Source organism: Manis javanica, chromosome 6 (assembly GCF_040802235.1).
Source record: "Manis javanica isolate MJ-LG chromosome 6, MJ_LKY, whole genome shotgun sequence".
Lineage (NCBI taxonomy): Eukaryota > Metazoa > Chordata > Mammalia > Pholidota > Manidae > Manis > Manis javanica.
In genome coordinates, this window is record NC_133161.1 from 120,932,794 (window position 1) to 120,956,159 (window position 23,366).

A 23,366-nucleotide genomic window follows, 5' to 3' on the forward strand; every position below is an offset into this window, starting at 1 on the left:
ACTGTTATCTCCACAGTTAGCAGCTCCAGCTTGCGCTGAACAGGCCCTTTCAACTCCTCTGAATGTTTCTATGACATCATGTTACTCTCCTTCCCACCCGTAGAAGCAGAGTTGCTCATCCTAAGCCTCATATGAGCATCAGCTTAAAATGCAGATGGGTGAATCTTAGATAAAGGCAAATTTTTAAAGATAACGGACTGCCTGAAGCTGAATGTGGGTGTCTTCCCTGACAGCTAATAGAAGGGAAAAATAAGCTCAGAAAGGTGGAAACTGATGATGCATCAGTGACTCATAATTAGAAATCATACACTTACCATTTTCTCTGTGCATATGTTTTCACCAGCGATTTCTGAAGAAGTTTATCATGGCAAAGGGCCTAAATTCACTTACAGAGAACGTGTTGGGTATTGTTGGCTTCGCGTTCCTGGTTTACTCTCCGACCTTTGCTCACTGTCCTTGGCGAAGGCATCAGTGCAGCCCGGGACTGCACCTGTGGGCTTCTTTGTCCCAGGCTTTTCGTTGGGTGAAAGCCTTGGGAGGTCCCCGTGGCATCAGAGGGCCGGAGAGTGAGGCAGGATATGATATCAGTTCCCTGGGCTTTCACCTTGAAGCTTGGCTGTTGTCCTCTACTTTGCTAGGAAGTTTTGTCAAGAGCTCTGTCAAGTGCTCCTTGCCTTGTGGTAACCCTGTTTAACTTGGGTAACTGCTTTCTCTTTACGCCGTTTCAGGCCTCAGCCTTACCCTGGAGTAGATCTGGGTAACGCACGGTGTCAGCGCACGTGTCATGATCCATTTCCTTAACCCCTGCCCATGTGTTCCTAGATTCTCTTCACAAAATTCCTTGGATTACCCAGTTTAAGTATGCTGTCCTTTTCCTGCCTGGAATCTTAGACAGAGGTTATTTGTGCACCAGGAACATATATTATGTAATACACAGGACTACGCCGGCTGCTGATAATAGAAGCAAAGGGGTTAAACTTCTTTCTTTGATGAGATAATTGGGATATGTTTTGCTCGTATTACACATAAACGTTTTAATATTCCCATGAGTACTCCGTCAAAATAGATCAAAATAAACGCGTGTGCCCAGAGATCTGCTAAAGAGCATTTTGAAGAAGGAAGACATGATACATGAAATAAACCACAACTTGGAAGCTGAAAAGAAGCAGTGACGTTTCAGACTTTGTGGCTTCATGGAAAGTCAAGTTTCTATGATTGTTCCATTATTTACTCATGTCTTCACTTTCTCACATAGGTTTCTAATTTATACAAACAAGATGTCAATGGGTGATAAAAAATGTGAAACATGCACAAGACGTTTCTCAGTCACACTTTTGCTGGCTCTCATCCAAAAGTGACAACGTTTAGACTTCTGTCATTCTGCTTGTGGAATATACAGCAGTGGGGTGATGTCGGAGGGTCAGGCAGAAAGTTAGTATTTGTTGAAGTGAGAGGAGTCCCTGGGGAAAAAACTGAAGCTAATACGATCAAAGTAAAGAACTGCTATGTAGAAAATATGTGGAAGTTGAAGGATTCTGATAATGTGTTGTGAAAATGGGTGGTTATACTCCACGTGCAATGTCAAACAGGAAGAGAGCAGGAGAGGTCAGAGGATACCAGCTCTGCCTTTAAGGACAAGGAACTCTCCACCTCTGGTTTAAGGGCAAGTCACAAGGATGCTGTTAAAAACAATATGCATTTTAGCTTTGTTCATGCTCTATTAGAGTTTGCTGCTCATTTGAAATGAATATAAAGTATTATATATACACCAGGATGCAGTTTGATTCAACCTTTATGTTTTGTTCCCTTTTTTGTGTGTAGGGTTTGTATGTCATAGTGATTTGCTGTCTGCTTATTAGGGAACAAACAAGCTTTGAACCTTTTCCTTTGAAGAGAGATTCATGCATTCGAGAGTTATGTATGGAGTGCTTGCAACATGCCTTTCTGCTAATCATTAGAAATCCAGTGGTGAATAAGGCCAAATAGTCATTGCTCTCATGGCTCAAAGGAAAACCACTCTGGTTATTTACTGCCCCCTCAGCCCTGGAGGAGGGGCCAGGGGTGTGTGGCCAAAGATTAAGGAGCAGAAGAAAAACAGTCCCTCTGTTATAAAATTAGAATAAAACTGCTTTTATCATTCATCCTTCTAAGTAGTCTGCAAAATTGCTAGTCTGTTAATTGTTAATCTCTTAATACCCAAGTCCAATTTTCCCATGGGGATTGTGCATGCAATAAAGTATATACTCTGGAATTTCTTTTAATTTTACCTTCCTAGAATGAATCTAACCAGTTTACGCTTGTGGCTCTTCCATGCTACCTGGAAGAGTTACATGCCATTTGCATTTTTTTTCCTTTTTTGAGAGGGCATCTCTCATATTTATTGATCAAATGGTTGTTAGCAACAATAAAATTCTGTATAGGGGACTCAATGCTCAATGCACAATCATTAATCCACCCCAAGCCTAATTCTTAACAGTCTCCAATCTTCTGAAGCATAACGAACAAGTTCTTACATGGTGAACAAATTCCTACATAGTGAATAAGTTCTTACATGGTGAACAGTACAAGGGCAGTCATCACAGAAACTTTCGGTTTTGATCACGCATTATGAACTATAAACAATCAGGTCAAATATGAATATTCGTTTGATTTTTATACTTGATTTATATGTGGATTCCACATTTCTCCCTTTATTATTATTATTTATTTATTTTAATAAAATGCTGAAGTGGTAGGTAGATGCAAGATAAAGGTAGAAAACATAGTTTAGTGTTGTAAGAGAGCAAATGTAGATGATCAGGTGTGTGCCTGTAGACTAAGTGTTAATCCAAGCTAGACAAGGGCAATAAAACATCCACGGATGCAGAAGATTTCTCTCAAAACAGGAGGGGTGAGGTTCTAAGCCTCACCTCTGTTGATCCCCAATTTCTCACCTGATGGCCCCCATGCGACTGTGTCTGTCTTAGGTTGTTCCTCCCTTGAGGAATCTTACCCTTCTCTGGCTAACCAGTCATCTTCTGGGGCCATACAGGGAAATGTAAAGTTGGTAAGTGAGAGAGAAGCAATATTGTTTGAGAAGGTTAGCTTTTTACTTCTTTGCAGATTTATGCCCTGTGGCTTCTATGCCCAGCATTTGTCTTGAGGTATCTTTACCACTTGGAAGAATTATGATACTCGGTAAATTCGATATGAGGCACGAATTCTATTTAAGGATTGTAATTAGGAAGGAAGAAGAAAAGCTATAGAAATAGCAGGCAGAAGAAAACATGGGAAGATTGATTATTTCTTTGACATATCTTCTTGTAGAGTAACTTAAGCATGTATAGGTTTTAAACTACTAATTAAATTATGCACACACATTAACATAATATGAATACAATTACATAACCAAAGCAGACCTATAATTACCAGCCATCTCCAGTGAAACCAAGAAAACCTGTTAGGCATCCTAGGCATTTGTGAAAATTTATCTATGATATGATGGATATTGTCCAACTGAACTTGAACAGTCTGAGAGAAATCAGACAAGTTAAAAAAAACCCATTCCTGTGAACTGTTCACATCCCGTGTGTTCTTTTAACAGTAGATAGTCTGTAGTTATAAGATTTTGGAGCGCTACAACTTTCACTTCTCCTAATTCTTCGTTGAGTTCCGACAGTATAGATCCAGTCAAATTTGTTGTTTTACTGTATGTACAGGTCAGCTTAGATATCTCCTTCTTCATTCCCATGGCAAGTCCAGGAACCGGTGGGGTGAATGCAGCTACAACTGTAGCAGCGCCTGGATCTTTGTTGAAGTTTTTTGATGATCATCTTCTGCTATGACTCTTCCAGAGAGTGCTGATGTTGGAAGTTCTTCTTCATATTGTATCCTAGTTCATTTTCTGGGTAGGCTTTGATCCTCTGTATAAACACAAACAGACCCTTTGACCACACTTTGATATGCCCTTTATACCATTGTGTAGAACTCATTGGAGGTCACCACACAGGAACTGCTTTTTTTGTTGTTGTTTGTTATTAATCTACACTTACATGATGAAAATTATGTTTACTAGGCTCTACCCTATACCAGGTCCCCCCTATAAACCCCTTTACAGTCACTGTCCATCAGCATAGCAATATGTTTTAGAATCACTACTTGTCTTCTCTGTGTTGTACAGCCCTCCCCTTTCTCCCACCCCCTCATTATGCATGCTAATCTTAATACCCCCCTTCTTCTCCCCACCCCCTTATCCCTCCCTACCCACCCATTCTCCCCAGTTCCTTTCTCTTTGGTACCTGTTAGTCCATTCTTGGGTTCTGTGATTCTGCTTCTGTTTTGTTCCTTCAGTTTTTCCTTTGTTCTTATACTCCACAGATGAGTGATATCATGTGGTATTTCTCTTTCTCTGCTTGGCTTATTTTTCTGAGCATAATACCCTCCAGCTCCATCCATGTTGCTGCAAATGGTAGGATTTGCACTCTTCTTATGGCTGAGTAATATTCCATTGTGTACATGTACCACATCTTCTTTATCCACTCATCTACCAATGGACATTTAGATTGCTTCCAATTCTTGGCTATTGTAAATAGTGCTGCGATAAACATAGGGGTGCATCTGTCTTTCTCAAACTTGATTGCTGCATTCTTAGGGTAAATTCCTAGGAGTGGAATTCCTGGGTCAAATGGTAAGTCTGTTTTGAGCATTTTGAGGAACCTCCATACTGCTTTCCACAGTGGGTGAACTAATTTACATTCCCACCAGCAGTGTAGGAGGGTTCCCCTTTCTCCACAGCCTCGCCAACATTTGTTGTTGTTTGTCTTTTGGATGGCAGCCATCCTTACTGGTGTGAGGTGATACATCATTGTAGTTTTAATTTGCATTTCTCTGATAATTAGCGATGTGGAGCATCTTTTCATGTGGCTGTTGGCCATCTGTATTTCTTTTTTTGAAGAACTGTCTGTTCAGCTCCTCTGCCCATTTTTTAATTGGATTATTTGTTTTTTGTTTGTTGAGGCGTATGAGTTCTATATATTTTGGACATCAAGCCTTTATCGGATCTGTCATTTACAAATATATTCTCCCATACTGTAGGGTTCCTTTTTGTTCTATTGATGGTGTCTTTTGCTGTACAGAAGCTTTTCAGCTTAATATAGTCCCACTTGTTCATTTTTGCTGTTGTTTTCCTTGCCCGGGGAGATATGTTCAAGAAGAGGTCACTCATGTTTATGTCTAAGAGGTTTTTGCCTATGTTTTTTTCTAAGAGTTTAATGGTTTCATGACTTACATTCTGGTCTTTGATCCATTTTGAATTTACTTCTGTGTATGGGGTTAGACAATGGTCCAGTTTCGTTCTCCTACATGTAGCTGTCCAGTTTTGCCAGCACCATCTGTTGAAGAGACTGTCATTTCACCATTGTATGTCCATGGCTCCTTTATCAAATATTAATTGACCATATATGTTTGGGTTAATGTCTGGAGTCTCTAGTCGTTCCACTGGTCTGTGGCTCTGTTCTTGTGCCAGTACCAAATTGTCTTGATTACTATGGCTTTGTAGTAGAGCTTGAAGTTGGGGAGTGAGCTCCCCCCTACTTTATTCTTCTTTCTCAGGATTGCTTTGTCTATTCCAGGTCTTTGGTGTTTCCATATGAATTTTTGAATTATTTGTTCCAGTTCATTGAAGAATGTTGCTGGCAATTTGATAGGGATTGCATCAAATCTGTATATTGCTTTGGGCAGGATGGCCATTTTGATGATATTAATTCTTCCTAGCCACGCATGGGATGAGCTTCCATTTGTTAGTGTCCCCTTTAATTTCTCTTAAGAGTGACTTGTAGTTTTCAGAGTACAGGTCTTTCACTTCTTTGGTTAGGTTTATTCCTAGGTATTTTATTCTTTTTGATGCAATTGTGAATGGAATTGTTTTCCTGATTTCTCTTTCTATTGGCTCATTGTTAGTGTATAGGAAAGCCACAGATTTCTCTGTGTTAATTTTCTATCCTGCAACTTTGCTATATTCCGATATCAGTTCTAGTAGTTTTGGAATGGAGTTTTTAGGGTTTTTTATGTACAATATCATGTCATCTGCAGATAGTGACAGTTTAACTTATTCTTTACCAATCTGGATTCCTTCTTTTTCTTTGTTTTGTCTGATTGCCGTGGCTAGGACCTCCAGTACTATGTTGAATAACAGTGGGGAGAGTGGGCATCCCTGTCTTGTTCCCGATCTCAGAGGAAAAGCTTTCAGCTTCTCACTGTTCAGTATGATGTTGGCTGTGGGTTTATGATATATGGCCTTTATTATGTTGAGGTACTTGCCCTCCATACCCATTTTGCTGAGAATTTTTATCATTAATGGATGTTGAATTTTGTCAGATGTTTTTTCAGCATCTATGGAGATGATCATGTGGTTTTTGTCCTTCTCTTTGTTGATGTGGTGGATGATGTTGATGGATTTTCGAATGTTGTACCATCCTTGCATTCCTGGGATGAATCCCACTTGGTCATAGTGTATGATCCTCTTGATGTAATTTTGAACTCGGTTTGCTAATATTTTGTTGACTATTTTTGCATCTACGTTCATCAGGGATATTGGTTTGTAGTTTTCTTTTTTGGTGGGGGTTTTGGTATTAGGGTGATGTTGGCTTTATAGAATTAGTTTCGGAGTATTCCCTCCTCTTCTATTTTTTGGAAAACTTTAAGGAGAATGGGTATTATGTCTTCCCTGTATGTCTGATAAAATTCCAAGGTAAATCCATCTGGCCCGAGGGTTTTGTTCTTTGAAAGTTTTTTGATTACTGCTTCAATTTCGTTGCTGGTAATTGGTCTGTTTAGATTTTCTGTTTCTTTCTGAGTCAGTCTTGGAAGGTTGTATTTTTCTAGGAAGTTGTCCATTTCTCCTAGGTTTTCCCAGCTTGTTAGCATATAGGTTTTCATAGTACTCTCTAATAATTCTTTGTATTTCTGTGGGGTCTGTCATGATTTTTCCTTTCTCGTTTCTGATTCTGTTGATTTGTGTTGACTCTCTTTTCCTCTTAATAAGTCTGGCTAGAGGCTTATCTATTTTGTTTATTTTCTTGAAGAACCATCTCTTGGTTTCATTGATTTTTGCTATTGTTTTATTCTCAATCTTATTTATTTCTTCTCTGATCTTTATTATGTCCCTCCTTCTGCTGACCTTAGGCCTCATTTGTTCTTCTTTTTCCAATTTCGATAATTTGGACATTAGACCATTCATTTGGGATTGTTCTTCCTTCTTTACATATGCCTGGATTGCTATATACTTTCCTCTTAAGACTGCTTTTGCTGTATCCCACAGTAGTTGGGGCTTTGTGTTGTTGTTGTCGTTTGTTTCCATATATTGCTGGATCTCCATTTTGATTTGGTCATTGATCCATTGATTATTTAGGAGCGTGTTGTTAAGCGTCCATGTGTTTGTGAGCCTTTTTGCTCTCTTTGTACAGTTTATTTCTAGTTTTATGCCTTTGTGGTCTGAAAAGTTGGTTGGTAGGATTTCAATCTTTTGGAATTTACTGCAGCTCTTTTTGTAGCCTAGTATGTGGTCTATTCTGGAGAATGTTCCATGTGCACTTGAGAAGAATGTGCATCCTGTTGATTTTGGATGTAGAGTTCTGTAGATGTCTATTAGGTCCATCTGTTCTGGTGTGTTGTTCAGTGCCTCTCTGTCCTTACTTATTTTCTGTCTGGTGGATCTGTCCTTTGGAGTGAGTGGTGTGTTGAAGTCTCCCAGAATGAATGCATTGCATTCTATTTCCTCCTTTATTTCTGTTAGTATTTGTTTCAGATATGTTGGTACTCCCGTATTGGGTGCATATATATTTATAATGGTTATATCCTCTTGTTGGACTGAGCCCTTTATCATTATGTAATGTCCTTTATCTTTTGTAACTTTCTTTATTTTGAAGTTTGTTTTGTCTGATACTAGTATTGCAACACCTGCTTTTTTCTCTCTGTTATTTGCATGAAATATCTTTTTCCATCCCTTAACTTTAAGTCTGTGCATGTCTTTGGGTTTGAGGTGAGTCTCTTGTAAGCAGCATATGGATGGATCTTGCTTTTTTTATCCATTCTATTACTCTGTGTCTTTTGATTGGTGCATTCAGTCCATTTACATTTAGGGTGATTATTGAAAGGTATGTACTTATTGCCATTGCAGGCTTTAAGTTTGTGGTTACCAAAGGTTCGGGGTTAGCTTCTTTACTATCTTACTGTCTAACTTAACTCACTTATTGAGCTATTTTAAACATGGTCTGATGATTCTTTATTTCTCTCCCTTCTTATTCCTCCTCCTCCCTTCTTCATATGTTGTGTGTTTTGTTCTGTGCTGTTTTTAGGAGTCCTCCCATCTATAGCAGTCCCTGTAAGATGCCCTGTAGAGGTGGTTTGTGGGAGGCAAATTCCCTCAACTTTTGCTTGTCTGGGAATTGTTTCATCCCTCCTTCATATTTAAATGATAATCGTACTGGATACAGTAGTCTTGGTTCAAGGCCCTTCTGTTTTATTGCATTAAGTATATCAAGCCATTCTCTTCTGGCCTGTAGGGTTTCTGTTGAGAAGTCGGATGATAGCCTGATGGGTTTTCCTTTGTAGGTGACCTTTTTTTCTCTCTGGCTGCCTTTAATACTTTGTCCTTGTCTTTGATCTTAGCCATTTTAATTATTATGTGTCTTGGTGTTGCTCTCCTTGGATCCCTTGTTATGGGAGTTCTGTGTACCTCTGTGGTCTGAGACGCCATTTCCTCCCCTAATTTGGGGAGGTTTTCAGCAATTATTTCTTCAAAGACACTTTCTATCCCTTTTTCTCTCTCTTCTTCTTCTGGTACCCCTATAATGTGGATATTGTTCCGTTTAGATTGGTCACTCAGCTCTCTTAGAAGTCTTTCATTCCTGGAGATCCTTTAATCTCTCTCTGCATCAGCTTCTCTGCATTCCTGTTCTCTGTTTTCCAGTCCATTAATGGTCTCTTGCATCTCGTCCATTCTGTTTTGAAGTCCTTCCAGAGCTTGTTTTATTTCTGTATTCTCCTTCCTTAGTTCTTGCATATTTCTCTGCAAGTCCATCAGTATGGTTATGACTTTTGTTTTGAATTCTTTTTCAGGAAGACTGGTTAAATCTATCTCCCCAGGTTCCTTCTCAGGGGAAGATGTAGCAGATGCTGAAGCTGTCTGGGTTAGTCTTGTCTAGATCAAATTTTTTTGCCTTTTCATGTTGATAGGTGCTATTGACTGTTAGCTGGGAGAACCAAACTTTCCACTTGCTACTGGACTTTCTTTACTGGGACAACTGTGACCCCTAGTGGCTTGTGTTGGGCAATTGCTTATAGACTGGGTCTCTGTATCTTGCCCAGCCAGTATGGAGGAAGCTCCCTTGCTGTGGGTGTGGCCAGCCTCAGGCTGCTTCTCTGCTTTGGCGGGGCCCAGAGGGGTAATGGACGGGGGGCTGTTTGGCTGTTTACCTCCGTGAGGGGTCTCAGAGCTGTTGCCCAGGGGGTTAGTGCGCCCGGGTTTTCCTGAAATTTCCAGCTTCTGGACTGTGACCTGGGTTGTTCCATCCAACTGTTGCGTCCCTGTCCCTTTAAGACTTTCAAAAAGCACTCGCTTTTCTTTGTCACAGGGGCTTCAGCTTTGGAACCTGCTCAGAGGTCTTGCTGCCCTGTTTCCCTAGGTTCCAGCCCTCCATGCATGCACTGTGTCTGTGCTCTGGTGCGGATGGCTGGGGCTGGGTGTTTAGCAGTCCTGGGCTCCCTCTCCCTCCCCGGTCTGACTCCTCTCCTCCCGCCGGCAGCTGGGGTGAGGGGTGCTCGGGTCCCGCTGGGCTGGGGCTTATATCTTACCCCTTTCACCAGGCACAGGGCTCTTGCATGTGTGGATGTAGTCTGGCTGTTGTCCTGTGTCTTCTGGTCTCTCTTTTAGGATTAGTTGTATTTGTTGTATTTTCAAAAATATATATGTTTTTGGGAGGATATTCCCACTGTCCTACTCATGCTGCCATCTTGGCTCCACCCTCTCACCATTTGCATTTTTAATACTTCTGCTTTAGTAGAATTGTCCTTTAATTCAAGTATTTTCTGGGATTTTTTGAAGCAAAAGTAAAAGTTAAGGTAGATACTTAATGTGGGACTTAGTTGCATAGGAGCAGTTCCATTTGGTAGAAGGGCATCATATTTGAACAGGAAGTAGAGGAAATTACTGCACATTCTCTGGACTTAAGCATAGAGTCATTTGACTCAGAAGCCAATTTGCACTGCTGGCATTTTCAATAGAGATGGATTATTCCATCTTTCACTCTCTGGGCAACAGGCTATATTTTGCAAGCACAGAGAGTCAGGAAAATGAGGTATGTAAAAACCACTGATTTCAGGACCTAATAGATATTTGTGAACCATGCTGACAGTGGCTAGTTACATTCTTTCCTAGCATTGGTATTTATATATTGTGATAAAATAAATTTAGAAAATGCAGACATAAAAATGTAGGTTACTAAACATTCAACCATGCTAAATATGGCTAAGTGGATAAAAAAAATCTTTATAAATACTTTTCTTAAATAGAAAAACCAACTTTGCAAAAGTGCACCCGTTAGCTGGAATGAAAATATCTCTTTTGTTGACATAGTGCTTTGGGCTGTTCTTCTTTCTAGTAGATCATTTTTCTAGGTTGCATTGCAATTAATGTACAATTCTACAGAAAGACCTTATAAAATCCATACTCAGATAATACAATCTAGCAGTATCTAGTGTCTTTCTTGAAAAGCTTCAAATGTTTGTTACTTAAAAAGTTGTTTCATACACTTTACTTCTGCATTTGAAAGGCAGGGATTAAGCAACACCACTTATGACAAAATAATATACATAGAGCCTTTTTTAGACTGCAGCTAGGGGAGACAAAGAGACAGCGAAGCTTGTGCTTTGTTCTGTCAATATGCAAACAGCTTTCCCTTTATCTCACTGCCCATGCAAGGAGCAGTGTCCTTCATTGTGCATGCAGTGGTTATCTTCATTAAACAATCTCCAATGCCTTTATAAACATTCTGTACTTTAAAACTAAAGAAAATATTTTCTGTGGAAATATCTTTTCTGTTCCTTCAAAAGGATGGAAGGTATAGGTATGAAAGCCATAAAAGTGTAGAAGGAACTAGGACATATCCTTAGGATTAGTGGCTTGCCAAGATTGAATGTGCCCTTACTCAAATAAATAGGCCTTAAAATCATAAGCCAGTATTTTAAAATTTTAGAATGAAAGGTATCACAACTCAGATCTGTGTACCTCATTGCAAATTTAGAAGTGTTATAGGCACAAATAAAATTTTGGAAAGCAATTTATAAAAATTTAGAAATGAGCAAATTTTCTAATTATAATTTTTCTTTCTATAAAAAAACAAAAACCACTTACCTCAATTATCACTGCAATTTGTGCCTTTTCCCGGGTCTTCTAATTGAATAACAGCAGAAAAATGATAAAGTCAATGACCTTCTTGTTCATATAAATGCATATTCCTATGGCTATAAAAAACAATGAAACCCAAATCTAAGCACTTTCCACATTCATAATTTCAATTGACTCTTGAAAAATCCCATGACAAAAGCTACAGTAATTATTTCTCCCATTCTTATGGAAGGAAAAATAAAGAACGAAAAAAAAACTTGGTTCTTGGCCTTTGGTAACTGGTACTATTTTGCCTTTTGTTTTTTTCTTTTTTAGTTACGTGAGAACTTTTTTTGCAAGTTCTCTCAGTACCTTCACCTCACTTTTATAAGTCTCCTGAGCCTTATTTTTTTATTCCTCAGTTTTACAGTTTTTCTTTTTCACAGCACTGTCTGCGCTCTGCAGACAACCTCCCCTGCCCCTCTCTTGGAACTTCCTTTGCTCTGCAGCAGCATCTCTGAAAAGTAATATATACAGAACACAAGACAGGATGTGAAAGGCTAAAGAGGTTACCAGTGACAGAAAAGTGACCAAGAGAAGGGGAGAGGGTTCAGAATTTCAGAAGGAAGATGAAGGGTGGCTGCTCATGTAACAAATCGTAGGGACCTCTCCTCTCTTCTACCTCATCCATCTTGCTAACTCTGAAATAATGCTGTTCTTCTAAAAACCCACTTTTAAGAATCCCCTTTTACCAAAACCAACATTAGATTCTGGGAAATTCTTATGTAGGAAAACTGCACTCTCTTAGAAAAAAACTTTAGAATTAATATATATTTTTAAAAAGTGGAAAAGAATATCTACTAAGGATCACTAGCTATTGGAGGAAGAACTATAATATAAACTATGGACAACAAAGCAAGCAAATATAAAAAAGCCACTTAGCAGTGACTTCTCTGAAGTGTTATGAGCTGTATAGAGTCTTTATCACTAATATCTTCAGAATTAGATAAGAGATGATAGTGTGTCTGAGAGCAGAAAAGGTGTTATAAAAATATTTGAAGAACAAAAAGATATTCATGAAAATTAAAAATATAATAGCAGAAAAAATTTCAAGAGATATATTGGAGGATAAATTTTTTAAAAATCCCAAAGTATAATGCAAAAAGTTAATTAATTGGAAAACTGTAGAGAAAAGATAAGAAATTAAATGATAATTCCAGATTGTTCAACATACAAAAAGGAGTTCCAGAAACAACACTGAATTCAAGAAACAAAATTATCAGAGAAATAAGCAAGACATATTTCTCAGAAAAGGACACATTTCTTTTTCAGATGAAAAGGTTTACTGAGTGCCCAGAACTATGGAAGAAAAGAGATTTCCTCCAATTAAAAATCATGTAATTTTAGGGTACCAGAGACAAAGAAAATATCCAGAATCATATTTCTTTATAGCAACTACAAAAACTACAGTCAGCAGAACCACGCTTTCAAATTATTGTCAACCTAGAATTCTCTACCCGGCCAAACTACCATTTAATATTGGAGATAGTGCAAAGTCACCTTTAGACATGCAAAACCTCAAGACATTTACCTCCCATGAATGTTTTCTCAGTCAGCTACACAACAGCATAGCAAAGAGAATTCTTGGAATGATGCCTAAAGGAAAATTCAAAGACAACACATTCATCAAATGTAGACAGCAGCCCTTACAGATTAGCAGACCAGAAGCCTACAGAAGTGATTCTTCAAGAAGCTAATGTTGAAAAAGTACATAGTATGTTGAATGTGTAAGATTTACATTGAAGAAGTTTTGTTGAATTACTCACAGGTACACAGAACATTAAGTATGTTAATACAGAAAGAGAATCTTTAACTACTGCATTTCAGGACACAGGGCATCTGTCCCAGAAAAGATACCATAGTATACTGCTTGTCATAGCTATGATAAAACACTTACATCATCTTAATGTAAATAGTTATCTAACAAAAGTTAAAATATAATTGCACTGGGATGATAAAGGACCATGAAGACTGTGTGTTTATGTCAGTGTGTGTGACAAAGGATTTGAAGGTATGGTGGGGAATTATGAAAGTAAGCTAAACACTCAACTTTTGTGATGCCAAGTCACAAAATAATAATGCCAAAACCTGATAAATCGATAATGCCAAGCCTGAAAAATCAAGAAGTAGCAACATTACTGATTATATGGATATAAGGATTTAAATTATAAAGTAGTCAGCTAAAATAGTTGAATGTATTGTCTCTGGGTGTCAGGAAATGGGGAAAATGAAGACCAAAGAATTACTGGTTGTTTTTTTTTAAACAAGCTTATAGAATCCTTACAATACGCACATGTATAATTTTGATAAAGTTAAAAATAGAGTTGAAAACAAAGCAACTGTTACAGAAATATAATAGATGTAGAAATCATTCTCTTATTAGTTAAAAACAGTTCCATATACATCATCTAAAGATACATCTTAGAAATTACTAGTATTACAGTATATGTATGGCCATTAGCCCTTGATGTCATTTTTTTAAATTTATAAAGTTGTCTCTTCAATAAAACATCAGCCTGGTTAGTTTTGAAGAAGCCAAATGGCTAAAGGGTTCACTGCTGAATGAAAATCTGTGAAAAACATATTTGAATAAGGTAATATCCTCTTCCAGCTCCTTGGAGAACTATAATCTATATCTGAGTTGCTGATATTTTGCTGACTTCTTTGAGCATCACACTGCCATAGACAATATTGCCTGGAGATTTGGTATCAAGATAGGTAAGGGCCAGTAGAGAGAGATTTGGGTCATATTGGAGAGGAAGATGGTTAATGAGAACATAGAGAGCTGTCCCAGCTGTCTTTGGATCTCTTTGAGTTCTTTTCATACTGGTCTTTCAAGAGCAGTGACTCTTAAAACTTTCATAAAGAGAAGAAACTTCTACTACATCTATCATCAATCACATCTTTACCCTTCTTTTTGCCTCCCCTTCCCCACCACCCACCATGTAACCTGACCCATCCCTGTTTTGCAGGAAATTGTCCTCTGGTTTTCTAGTTAGCAATAGTGATAAAGCTTGAGCTCTTCAAGCTAAGAAATACTTTACAATAAAATTATAAGTCAGTAAGGAAATACATCTCCATTGTAGCATTTGATCAGAGGAGGAATCACTTTCTCTTGTTACCACAGACAGAAGGCCTACACTGAAGGCTGACCACCTCACTGACCACTGTCTACATCACAGAAGTGTTCCTTCCTACCTACCACCTTGATCACAATTTTCTCAAGTTTTCAGGGATTTTAAGAACAATACCTTGCAGAGTCCAAGCACTCATTGTTCTTATTATTGAAACCCTTGCTGTAGCATCTGTTGATCCCTCTGCTGGAGAAAGTTCTCTACCTGCACTCAACCCCCATCTCACCCTCCCAAAAACACTTTCCACCTGACTTTTATTCATCCTTCCATTTTTAGCATGTCACTTTCTCCCAGGCAGTAGGCTACACACCCCTGCTATAAGTTTATTATGACAACAGCTAATAACAAGGCAATGTGCCAATTCCCAATTTCTTTGTTTAAACAGTAAGATTTATAAAGGCAGAAAAGTCTCTACTTTTTTTCACCACTGTTTTTCCTGGGCCTAATACAACCCCTGGCCCTGGAATAGGAGAGACTCAATAAATATGTGTTGCATTGAGCAGATTCACTATTTTCAGTGCTTTAAAAAAATAGTTTCATATTCTGTATCATATTAGAAACTGACTATGGGTCTTTCTTATTCTATACCATCTATAATTGGAACACACATATTAATCTCTATGTGAATAGCACAGGGAGATTATGGGAATTGCTAGTCTCCACCCCAAGTTTAAATCTTAAAATCTGCAAAGTGCTTGGCTTCCTTAAAGGAGAAATTCTTGGAATCCATTAACAAATAAATGTATTTTCATTTACATTATAAATGGCCTAGAGATAATTAGGCATCTAAAATACTCGATAAATGCATTAGATGAATTGCAGGTCATTTGGCACACTAAAATGATCTTAATATGATTTGTTCACAATATTTCTATTTTCTTATAGTCGGGGCACCGACAACAGACTGGCCCACCGGCGGCAGACAATTCTCCGTGAAAAGGGGAGAAGATTAGCTAACCGAGGACCAGCTTACATGTTTAATGATCACTCAACAAGCTTATCTATTGAGGAAGAACGCTTTTTAGATGCAGCAGAATATGGCAATATTCCAGTGGTGAGGAAGATGTTGGAAGAATGCCTATCGCTCAATGTTAACTGTGTGGATTACATGGGTCAGAATGCCCTGCAGCTGGCAGTGGCCAACGAGCATCTGGAAATTACAGAACTTCTTCTCAAGAAAGAAAATCTCTCTCGTGTTGGCGATGCCTTACTTCTAGCTATCAGTAAAGGTTATGTTCGGATTGTGGAAGCCATTCTCAGTCATCCAGCTTTTGCTGAAGGGAAGAGGTTAGCAACGAGCCCCAGCCAGTCTGAACTCCAGCTAGATGAATTTTATGCCTATGATGAAGATGGGACCCGGTTCTCCCATGACGTGACGCCAATCATTCTGGCTGCCCACTGCCAGGAGTATGAAATTGTACATACCCTCTTGCGGAAGGGTGCTCGGATTGAGCGGCCTCATGATTACTTCTGCAAGTGCAGTGAATGCAACCAGAAACAGAAGCATGACTCCTTTAGCCATTCCAGATCTAGAATTAATGCCTATAAAGGCCTGGCAAGTCCAGCTTACCTGTCATTGTCTAGTGAAGATCCAGTCATGACAGCTTTAGAACTTAGCAATGAGCTGGCAGTGCTGGCCAACATTGAGAAAGAGTTCAAGGTAGGTCTTTAGCAATAAGGACTTCACCTTCTACAAGTCAAAGTCGAGGTGTATTTATAAGGTTCTGCTGTGAGCTTAGCACTATAACTTTGTTTGTTTAACAACCTCTTTTCTATAATGATATGTAGTAAAAGTTGTGGTCACTAGCATTTAGAGATGTTCTATCCTATTACATACTAGACATTTTACATTTATTATGTCTGATCTTTATCAGTACTTTGAGAAGACATTAATTCATTTTCAAATGGAGAACTGGAGGTATAGAAAGGTAAAGCAAGGCCCAAGATAAACAACTCATAAGACTGAGCTAGGATCAGAATCCAGGTATGCTGCACTCCACAGCCCAGATTCTTTCTCCTGTAACATACTGTTTCTATATTCAGAGAATGGTGATAGAGGCTGTTAAGGTCGGAGAGATGAATAAGCTGAAGGAAGTCACAGTTTGACTTGAGAGACAGATGCATACACAAATAAATGCAATCTAAAGAAATATGAAATTACTAGATAGAGCTATAAGCACTGTGCCAAGTTCAGAGAAACAATATCTAATTTAGATTAGGTTTCAGAGAAGTTACGTATAAGATGTCATTTCAGCTGTATACGATAGCATGAGTAGAATTTGGGGAGTCAGAGACTGAGGGAAAATATGTTTTAGACCAAGATAACAGCAAAAGCAAAAGTTTGTAGATATGAAAGAGACCTGTCACTTAGAGGGAACTTTGAGCAGTTTCAATAGAAGTTATGTGGATAGCATGTCAGATACTGCCACGGTCTGCATGGCTTGTGCTGTATTTGGAGAGGAAGAATGCTAAAATTTTTAGCCCAAGGTCACCCACCCACGCCCCTCAAAATTGCCTCCACAGGTTGTCTGACCTATCTTATAGGTCATCACGTTCTGCCAAACATTATTGTTCTTTAGATGTGCTTTTCTCCTTTACTCAGTTATATGTTGTTTGGAATCAGGTCAAATTCACCTAGTAAAATATTTGCAAAGATAAATAGTGAATTATTTTCTCTATGAGAAAACCAGCTTCTACACTTCATGCCTTGGGAGGTTGCAGCCCAGATTCTGCCACGCAGGCTGTTGGCACCAGTGTCACTGGACGAACACTGATGTCCTGAGTCCGCCTGTCCTCTGGTCCTGTCTGTCCAGGCAGGCAAGGGAAAGTAAATGGTGATGGGAACCCTCCAGCTGCCCTGCTTGGCTCCCAGTTAGTGGGAGGTGCTTTTCCTCGAGCAGCCTTGCGGCTGACAGTGCCAGACAAGCGAGTGATCTTTCACAGTCCCGCCCATTCTTTCCTCCTCTCCACTTCACTCCAAGGACTCAGTGATTCAGAGACCTTGGCCATATTCAAATTAAAGCACTTTCTTAGTATCTGATTAATATTTGTTTTTTAAAGTTTAAATTCTACGGAGTTTCACTGCCTCGGTATCAGCATTTATCTTTCTGTTATTGTATCTTTATTCACATATTTTCTCTAAGTCACTGAAAAATGTTACATTCTTTATTCATTCATCTACTTTGCTTTTTTTTTGAGCTCCTGTTTTGTACCAAATATTGTACTGGGGAGAGCTGAGAATGAGATGTAGTACAAAACAGAAAGACAGTTCAGTCAGCAATGCTGCCCTCAATTAGTTGATGATCTAATGGAGAGGAAAGACCTGTGTGTAGCAGCTGTAACACAAGAAATGAGCTCATGGAGTGAGGGGGCAAGCAGCTCCAAGGTGGAAAGAACTGCACGTAAGCAGAATGTGAAATCTTCATTGTCCCCAAATGCATTGCAAAATGTGGTGTTGCCTCTATGGTTATCAGGATTTAGAGATCCAGACACTCCTTCATTTGCTCACCATACACTGTTTCTGCTCATGTAGGTTGGGGTGTATGGATGAGGCACTTGTCCTCCATTCATGCTTTCTCTGTGTAGCTCCACTATCTTCAGGAGTTACCCAGATCCTCTACACAAGCTTATCCTTTTCTTAATGTCCTGCCTCTGAGAAGGTTTAAAAGCAAAGCAAAGATAAATCTCTCTGAAAAATAAATCTCTTTAATGGTGTATTATTCTTAATATCTGCAAGACATCATTTTTTCAAAAATTAATTTACTATTAAGAGAAGGTACCACTTAGAAAAATGTTTTAAAAAGTGCATCCTAGAACTTGATAATGAGCAGTTTTTCTAATTAGAAACCTGACTCAAAAAGTCCTTGTAGTGCACAAGGAGAAAGACCAGTTTTTTTATTTAGTTTTTAAAAAGCCTTTTGCAAATACAAAACCAAAAAAGTATGTTTTCTTTCTCATCAGACATCATACCCTGAAACAAATATTCTATTCTCCAAGGCTTGCTCCACAGAGGTAAGAACAGCTACATATGAGGGTGAGTCACCGTGGCCTTCTGTGTAAACTCTTCAAGAAACCACATCTTCCCATCACCTGTGGGTCCGGGGACAGCAAACCCGTCCCCAGCACCCCAGCCTCAGTTTACAACATGGTGCCACCTATTAAGGCTACAGGATATAGCTAGGTCTGCTGTTTCTACCCTTCAAAAATAACTTCTCTTTTCTCACTTTAATAGAATATTTGGTCATGTTAGGAAATATATAAAAGTGGAGAAAAATCTAAAGATCATTCCTAATTTTGCCATTAAGAAATAAACATTGTACCATGTAAGAACTTGTTCATTATGCGTCAGAAGATTGGGGACTGTTGAGAATTAGGCTTGGGGTTGATTAATGATTGTGCATTGAGTCCCCTATACAGAATTTTATTGTTGTTAACAACCATTTGATCAATAAATATGAGAGATGCCCTCTCAAAAAAAATAAATAAATAAACATTGATACATGTCAAACATACCAGCACATATCCTTCTGGTCTTGTTTTAAGTGGCCAAGATCCTTAGAGTCTCAGGGAACAAGGTCACAAAGGCTGGGCTGCCCCACAGGGACCTGGGAGATTGTGCTGGACACAGGGAAGCCTCTCTGCTCGGGGTCTTCATGTTCTTTTGCTCCCTTTCTATCTGAAAGACATTTGAAAAATTCTGTGCTCAATTGTACATTTTAAAATTGGCATCTGAAATTTTTCTTTTGTAAGTTTATTTTTAAAAGACATCCTTTCTTCATGGTGTTAAATATTGACATTAAAAAATAGAACTCTTAAATTGCTCTTTCAAATGTATCCAGTGGCTTCTAAATGCTGTAATGATTTCATGCCTAGCATCACCTATTTTAACAGTAAGTTAAACAACCTCTTCTTTAACATTCAGAATACTTCATTTTTCCTTTTTCTCCTCAAGCTTGTATTTCAGTTCAATTGCCTACATAAACATGATTCCTAGTGTAATAACTATTTTATTATAAAGTCTCTCATAATCATCCTACATATATATATATATGTATATGAAATTTTATATACATATGCATGAAATTTTAGAATTTGTTTTATTTTCTGTGAACATAAGGCATTAAAAATATCCTGGAAAGAGTTCCTATTACATCTATTATTTGTGCATTTGAACAAATCTCATAAATTGAATGCCAGTGTTCAAAATAACAAACATACAAATTTTGAAAAATAAATTTTAAATACATGCCACAGTTCTTGTTGGAAATGAATTTTTGGTGGAATTAATCATGTTTTACACTTTTATTAGACCTTTAATGAAAGAAAAAGATATATCCTGGCATATCTTGATATGACAGCCAGCATGCTACTTTAGTATTTTGTTAATAAGGTATAAAAATTATTAAGAATTAAGAGGCTTGATTGTAGATGGAATAAATACTTCTTATACAATTTGATATAGTTTACTGAATTACACAAACTGAATCTGAAAGAAAACACATAAGAATTTTACCCACATGTTTAAGACAATATCCTGTGAAAATTTTGAGTCCTTGGAAACCATTCCAAATCACATTAAAAAGAATCATCTTCTCTAACTTTTTTGCTTTGCCCATTTGAGATGGCTTTTATTCTATAATGATGCACCCTAAAGATGAGTATTTAGAATAGTTTAAAGGAATCACTTATATTTAAATGCATAAAAAAAGTGATTTTTGTATTTAGTATTTCCTACTGATACCTTTTCTTTCCCTTACTGGACTTTCATTCAAGAGGGATGCATTCTTTGATAGTTGGAGAATGAAGAGGCAAAGTGCATTAAAAACAAAAGTGATCTTTGTTCTACCACCACACTGCACCATGCATCTGAATTCAGAAATCCCAAGATGAACCAGCACCTTGTATTTCTATCTCTAAGCTTCATCTTCAACAGAAGGTGTATCAGGAAGGGAAATTCAGGCACCCCTCAGGGTCTGTGGAACCTGGATTAATCAGGAAAGGAAGGCTCCTTACTGTGTGCTACACGGGTAGGTGAGAGTGCAGAATTACTTTGTAAAGGAACTAACATTCTATTTTCAAGGAAATCCGTTCTGGGAAGTTGAGGATCTGGAAACTGACTCCCTTAGAACACTATTAATGTTCTGTGGCCCTTTGGGAAGTCTTCACATATCTCTGTGTGAAGGCAACTAATCTACATGGTGAGAGTCTGAGAATAAAAACATTCAAAAAGATTTCTTAAACTCCAACATACAGCTTCTCTAAGCCCCTCCCAAATTCTCTCCTTCTATAATAACCTATAATTAACTAACAGAAGAGGCCAGAGAGTTGGTACTGAGTTCCTCAGGCAATTTTAGTCTTGTACCTTGAATCTTCTAAACCAAATAAATTGCATTTATTACCCTTATTACCAGGTCTCTAGCTGGCTTTATACAGAGATGACAAGACCACAACAGAGAAATCTAACAATTGGATGGGGCCATAAGAACAACAAGAACACCAACAGACCTGAAGAATTGCAGGTCTTTAAAGAGAATGGGGGAAAAACCAGACTCAAAAGTTTTTTACCCATTCAAATTCAATGTTTATACTGAATTTTTAACAATAATTATTTTGCTTTGGTAGTATGAGACCTTGGCCACCTTGAACTTAAACTTGAGCAAAGCCTAACTTGACAACAGATAACAAATCAATAAAAAGAAGAAGAAAACCAAAACTTTGCCCTTGATACCGATGGAGAACATAACTCCCTGTTTCTCCTTGACTGAGGACTAAGCTCAGATAATCTTAAAGACAAGGAGATCAACGCCAGGGATGGTTTTGTCAGCACATGCCTTCTTCCAAATTTCTAATTCCCATTTAGTATCTCAATATGTACTACAGCTTATGCGTCTAACCCCTTTTTTAGAATCTGTTTATACTGTAGATTGTGGTAACAGTGTTTCCTTTATTTGCCCTAAGATTATCTCTTCCGTACATCAGGGATCATCCTCTTCTCTGTCACTCTTGGAAAAGTAGCTTTTTTTTAAAAAAAAAAATTTTATTTTGGTATCATTAATCTACAATTACATGAGCAACATTTGGTTACTAGACTCACCCCATCATCAAGTCCCCACCACATACCCCATTATAGTCACTGTCCATCATCTTATTAAGATGCTATAGAATCACTAGGATAAGTAGCTTTTGGGGATCTTTTCAAGACTCTTCATGTCTTCCTGGATGTTCTGTCCCTAGATATGCACATGGGTCTCCAGATGCCTCTGTGGTTGATGTTGAGAAAAGGGAAGAAGGACAAATTCCCACTTTACCTGTTTGACACCATTGCTTTGTCTGGTGTGCAAAGTGTACACAAATGTCTGGCATTGTTTGAAAGAGAAACTGACTGAGTTTAAAAGTATGTTTTATTAGCAGAAAGGCAGTGTGACTGTTACCAGACCTTCACAGCGTGAAAGAGGGTGTCAGTTCTGTGCTAAGTAGCCTGCAAGACAGAGCCTTGGCATCAGAAGCCAGGGCTGGGCTCCCGCCCAGAGAGGAAGGAGGAAAGAGGGCTTTGTTGAAATTTATGAATTTATCCTAAGTAATTTACACTCTAACTTTACGATATAGCAGCATTAAATTCTTTGTAATTAGGAGAAATTATCAGAAGGCCAGAAAATAAAGTAACCTTTCCAAGTTGTTATGTAGCAGAGCAAAATTTCAAATGCGAGTATGTTTTACATTCCTTTCTTTACATCACTCAACAAATTTTTTGATCACCTACTATGCACCACACACTGTACCAGGATGTGAGGATGCAAAGATGAGGGAGATACAGTCCTTGTTCTGAAAGATAGTTGAGTTTACTCAAGAAAGACAGATATGCAAACATATGAAGTAAAGTGTTTGAGTGAGTGTGTGCTCTTGCCTTTGAATTTCCAATGGTTTGAAATAGATGAGCAGAGAAAATCTCATTCTAGCAGAGTTTTAGATCTAAGACTAGTCAGCAGTCAGGGAGGTAAATTCAGTTTTGCACTGGGGAGGCCCCGGCTCCTGAAGCTCCTGTTTACCTTCATTGCTGCTTCATAGCTTCACTGTGATCTGAGAATAAATGGAAGAATAAAAACCATTTGTCAAATGCTATATAAGTTAAATTAAGTAGCCACTGATGACAGCAAAAATCAACATAAAAATCAGGGGCATCTGACACCTCTAGGAAAATGTTTGTCTTCAATTCTTGTTTGCAGTTGTATCTCATCCCTTTTTCCCTTTTCTCTCAGAGTAGTGTCTTATTGACCCCTGTCCCTCACAACCCTACCTAGAAGGTGCTGTATAAATGCCTGCTAACCACATCAGCAGTGACTGAGCCCAACAGTCAGCGTGCCATTTAGCAACCATTATTCTGAAGAGCAGGAGATACTTAGAGTTACATGTGCTCTCACCAGGCTAATTTATCACTACATAGATAATAATATTCCATACTCTCTTTACTCTTCAAGTACATAATCTCATTTTATCAAACTTCCATTTTACTAAGACTGTGATACCTATCATAGCAGTAGTTACTGAATATTTGTTGAAAGAATTCATAAATGAATTATTGTTTTATTTTCAATACATATTCAAATAATACCCAGGAATCCCAGATACCTTTATATTTGCTAGCACACGTTTGTGACAAGGGACTGAGAATACCTGGATATTGTTTATGAAAAAATGAAAATAATAGTAATGATAACTACCATTGATTCAGTACTGCCCTGTGCCAGAGAGTGTTGGCAGTGTTTACCTTGTATAATCTCCACAGCAACCCTGGCAAGTAGATACTCACATTA

At 38.2% G+C, this 23,366-nt stretch overlaps 1 protein-coding gene across 5 annotated transcripts in view; it reads left to right on the forward strand.

Moving 5' to 3' along the window:
- Nucleotides 1-23,366, forward strand: part of TRPC6 (transient receptor potential cation channel subfamily C member 6) — a 114,652-nt gene that overhangs the window by 56,078 nt on the left and 35,208 nt on the right. For all 5 annotated transcript variants that reach the window (XR_005063295.2, XM_037025636.2, XM_037025635.2 and 2 more), the window contains one exon: nucleotides 15,442-16,216. Coding sequence is in view for 4 of the 5 variants with exons in the window: in XM_037025636.2 (XP_036881531.1) it covers nucleotides 15,442-16,216 (775 nt within the window). In the remaining variant the exon portion in view is untranslated. The remainder of the gene's footprint in view (nucleotides 1-15,441; nucleotides 16,217-23,366) is intronic.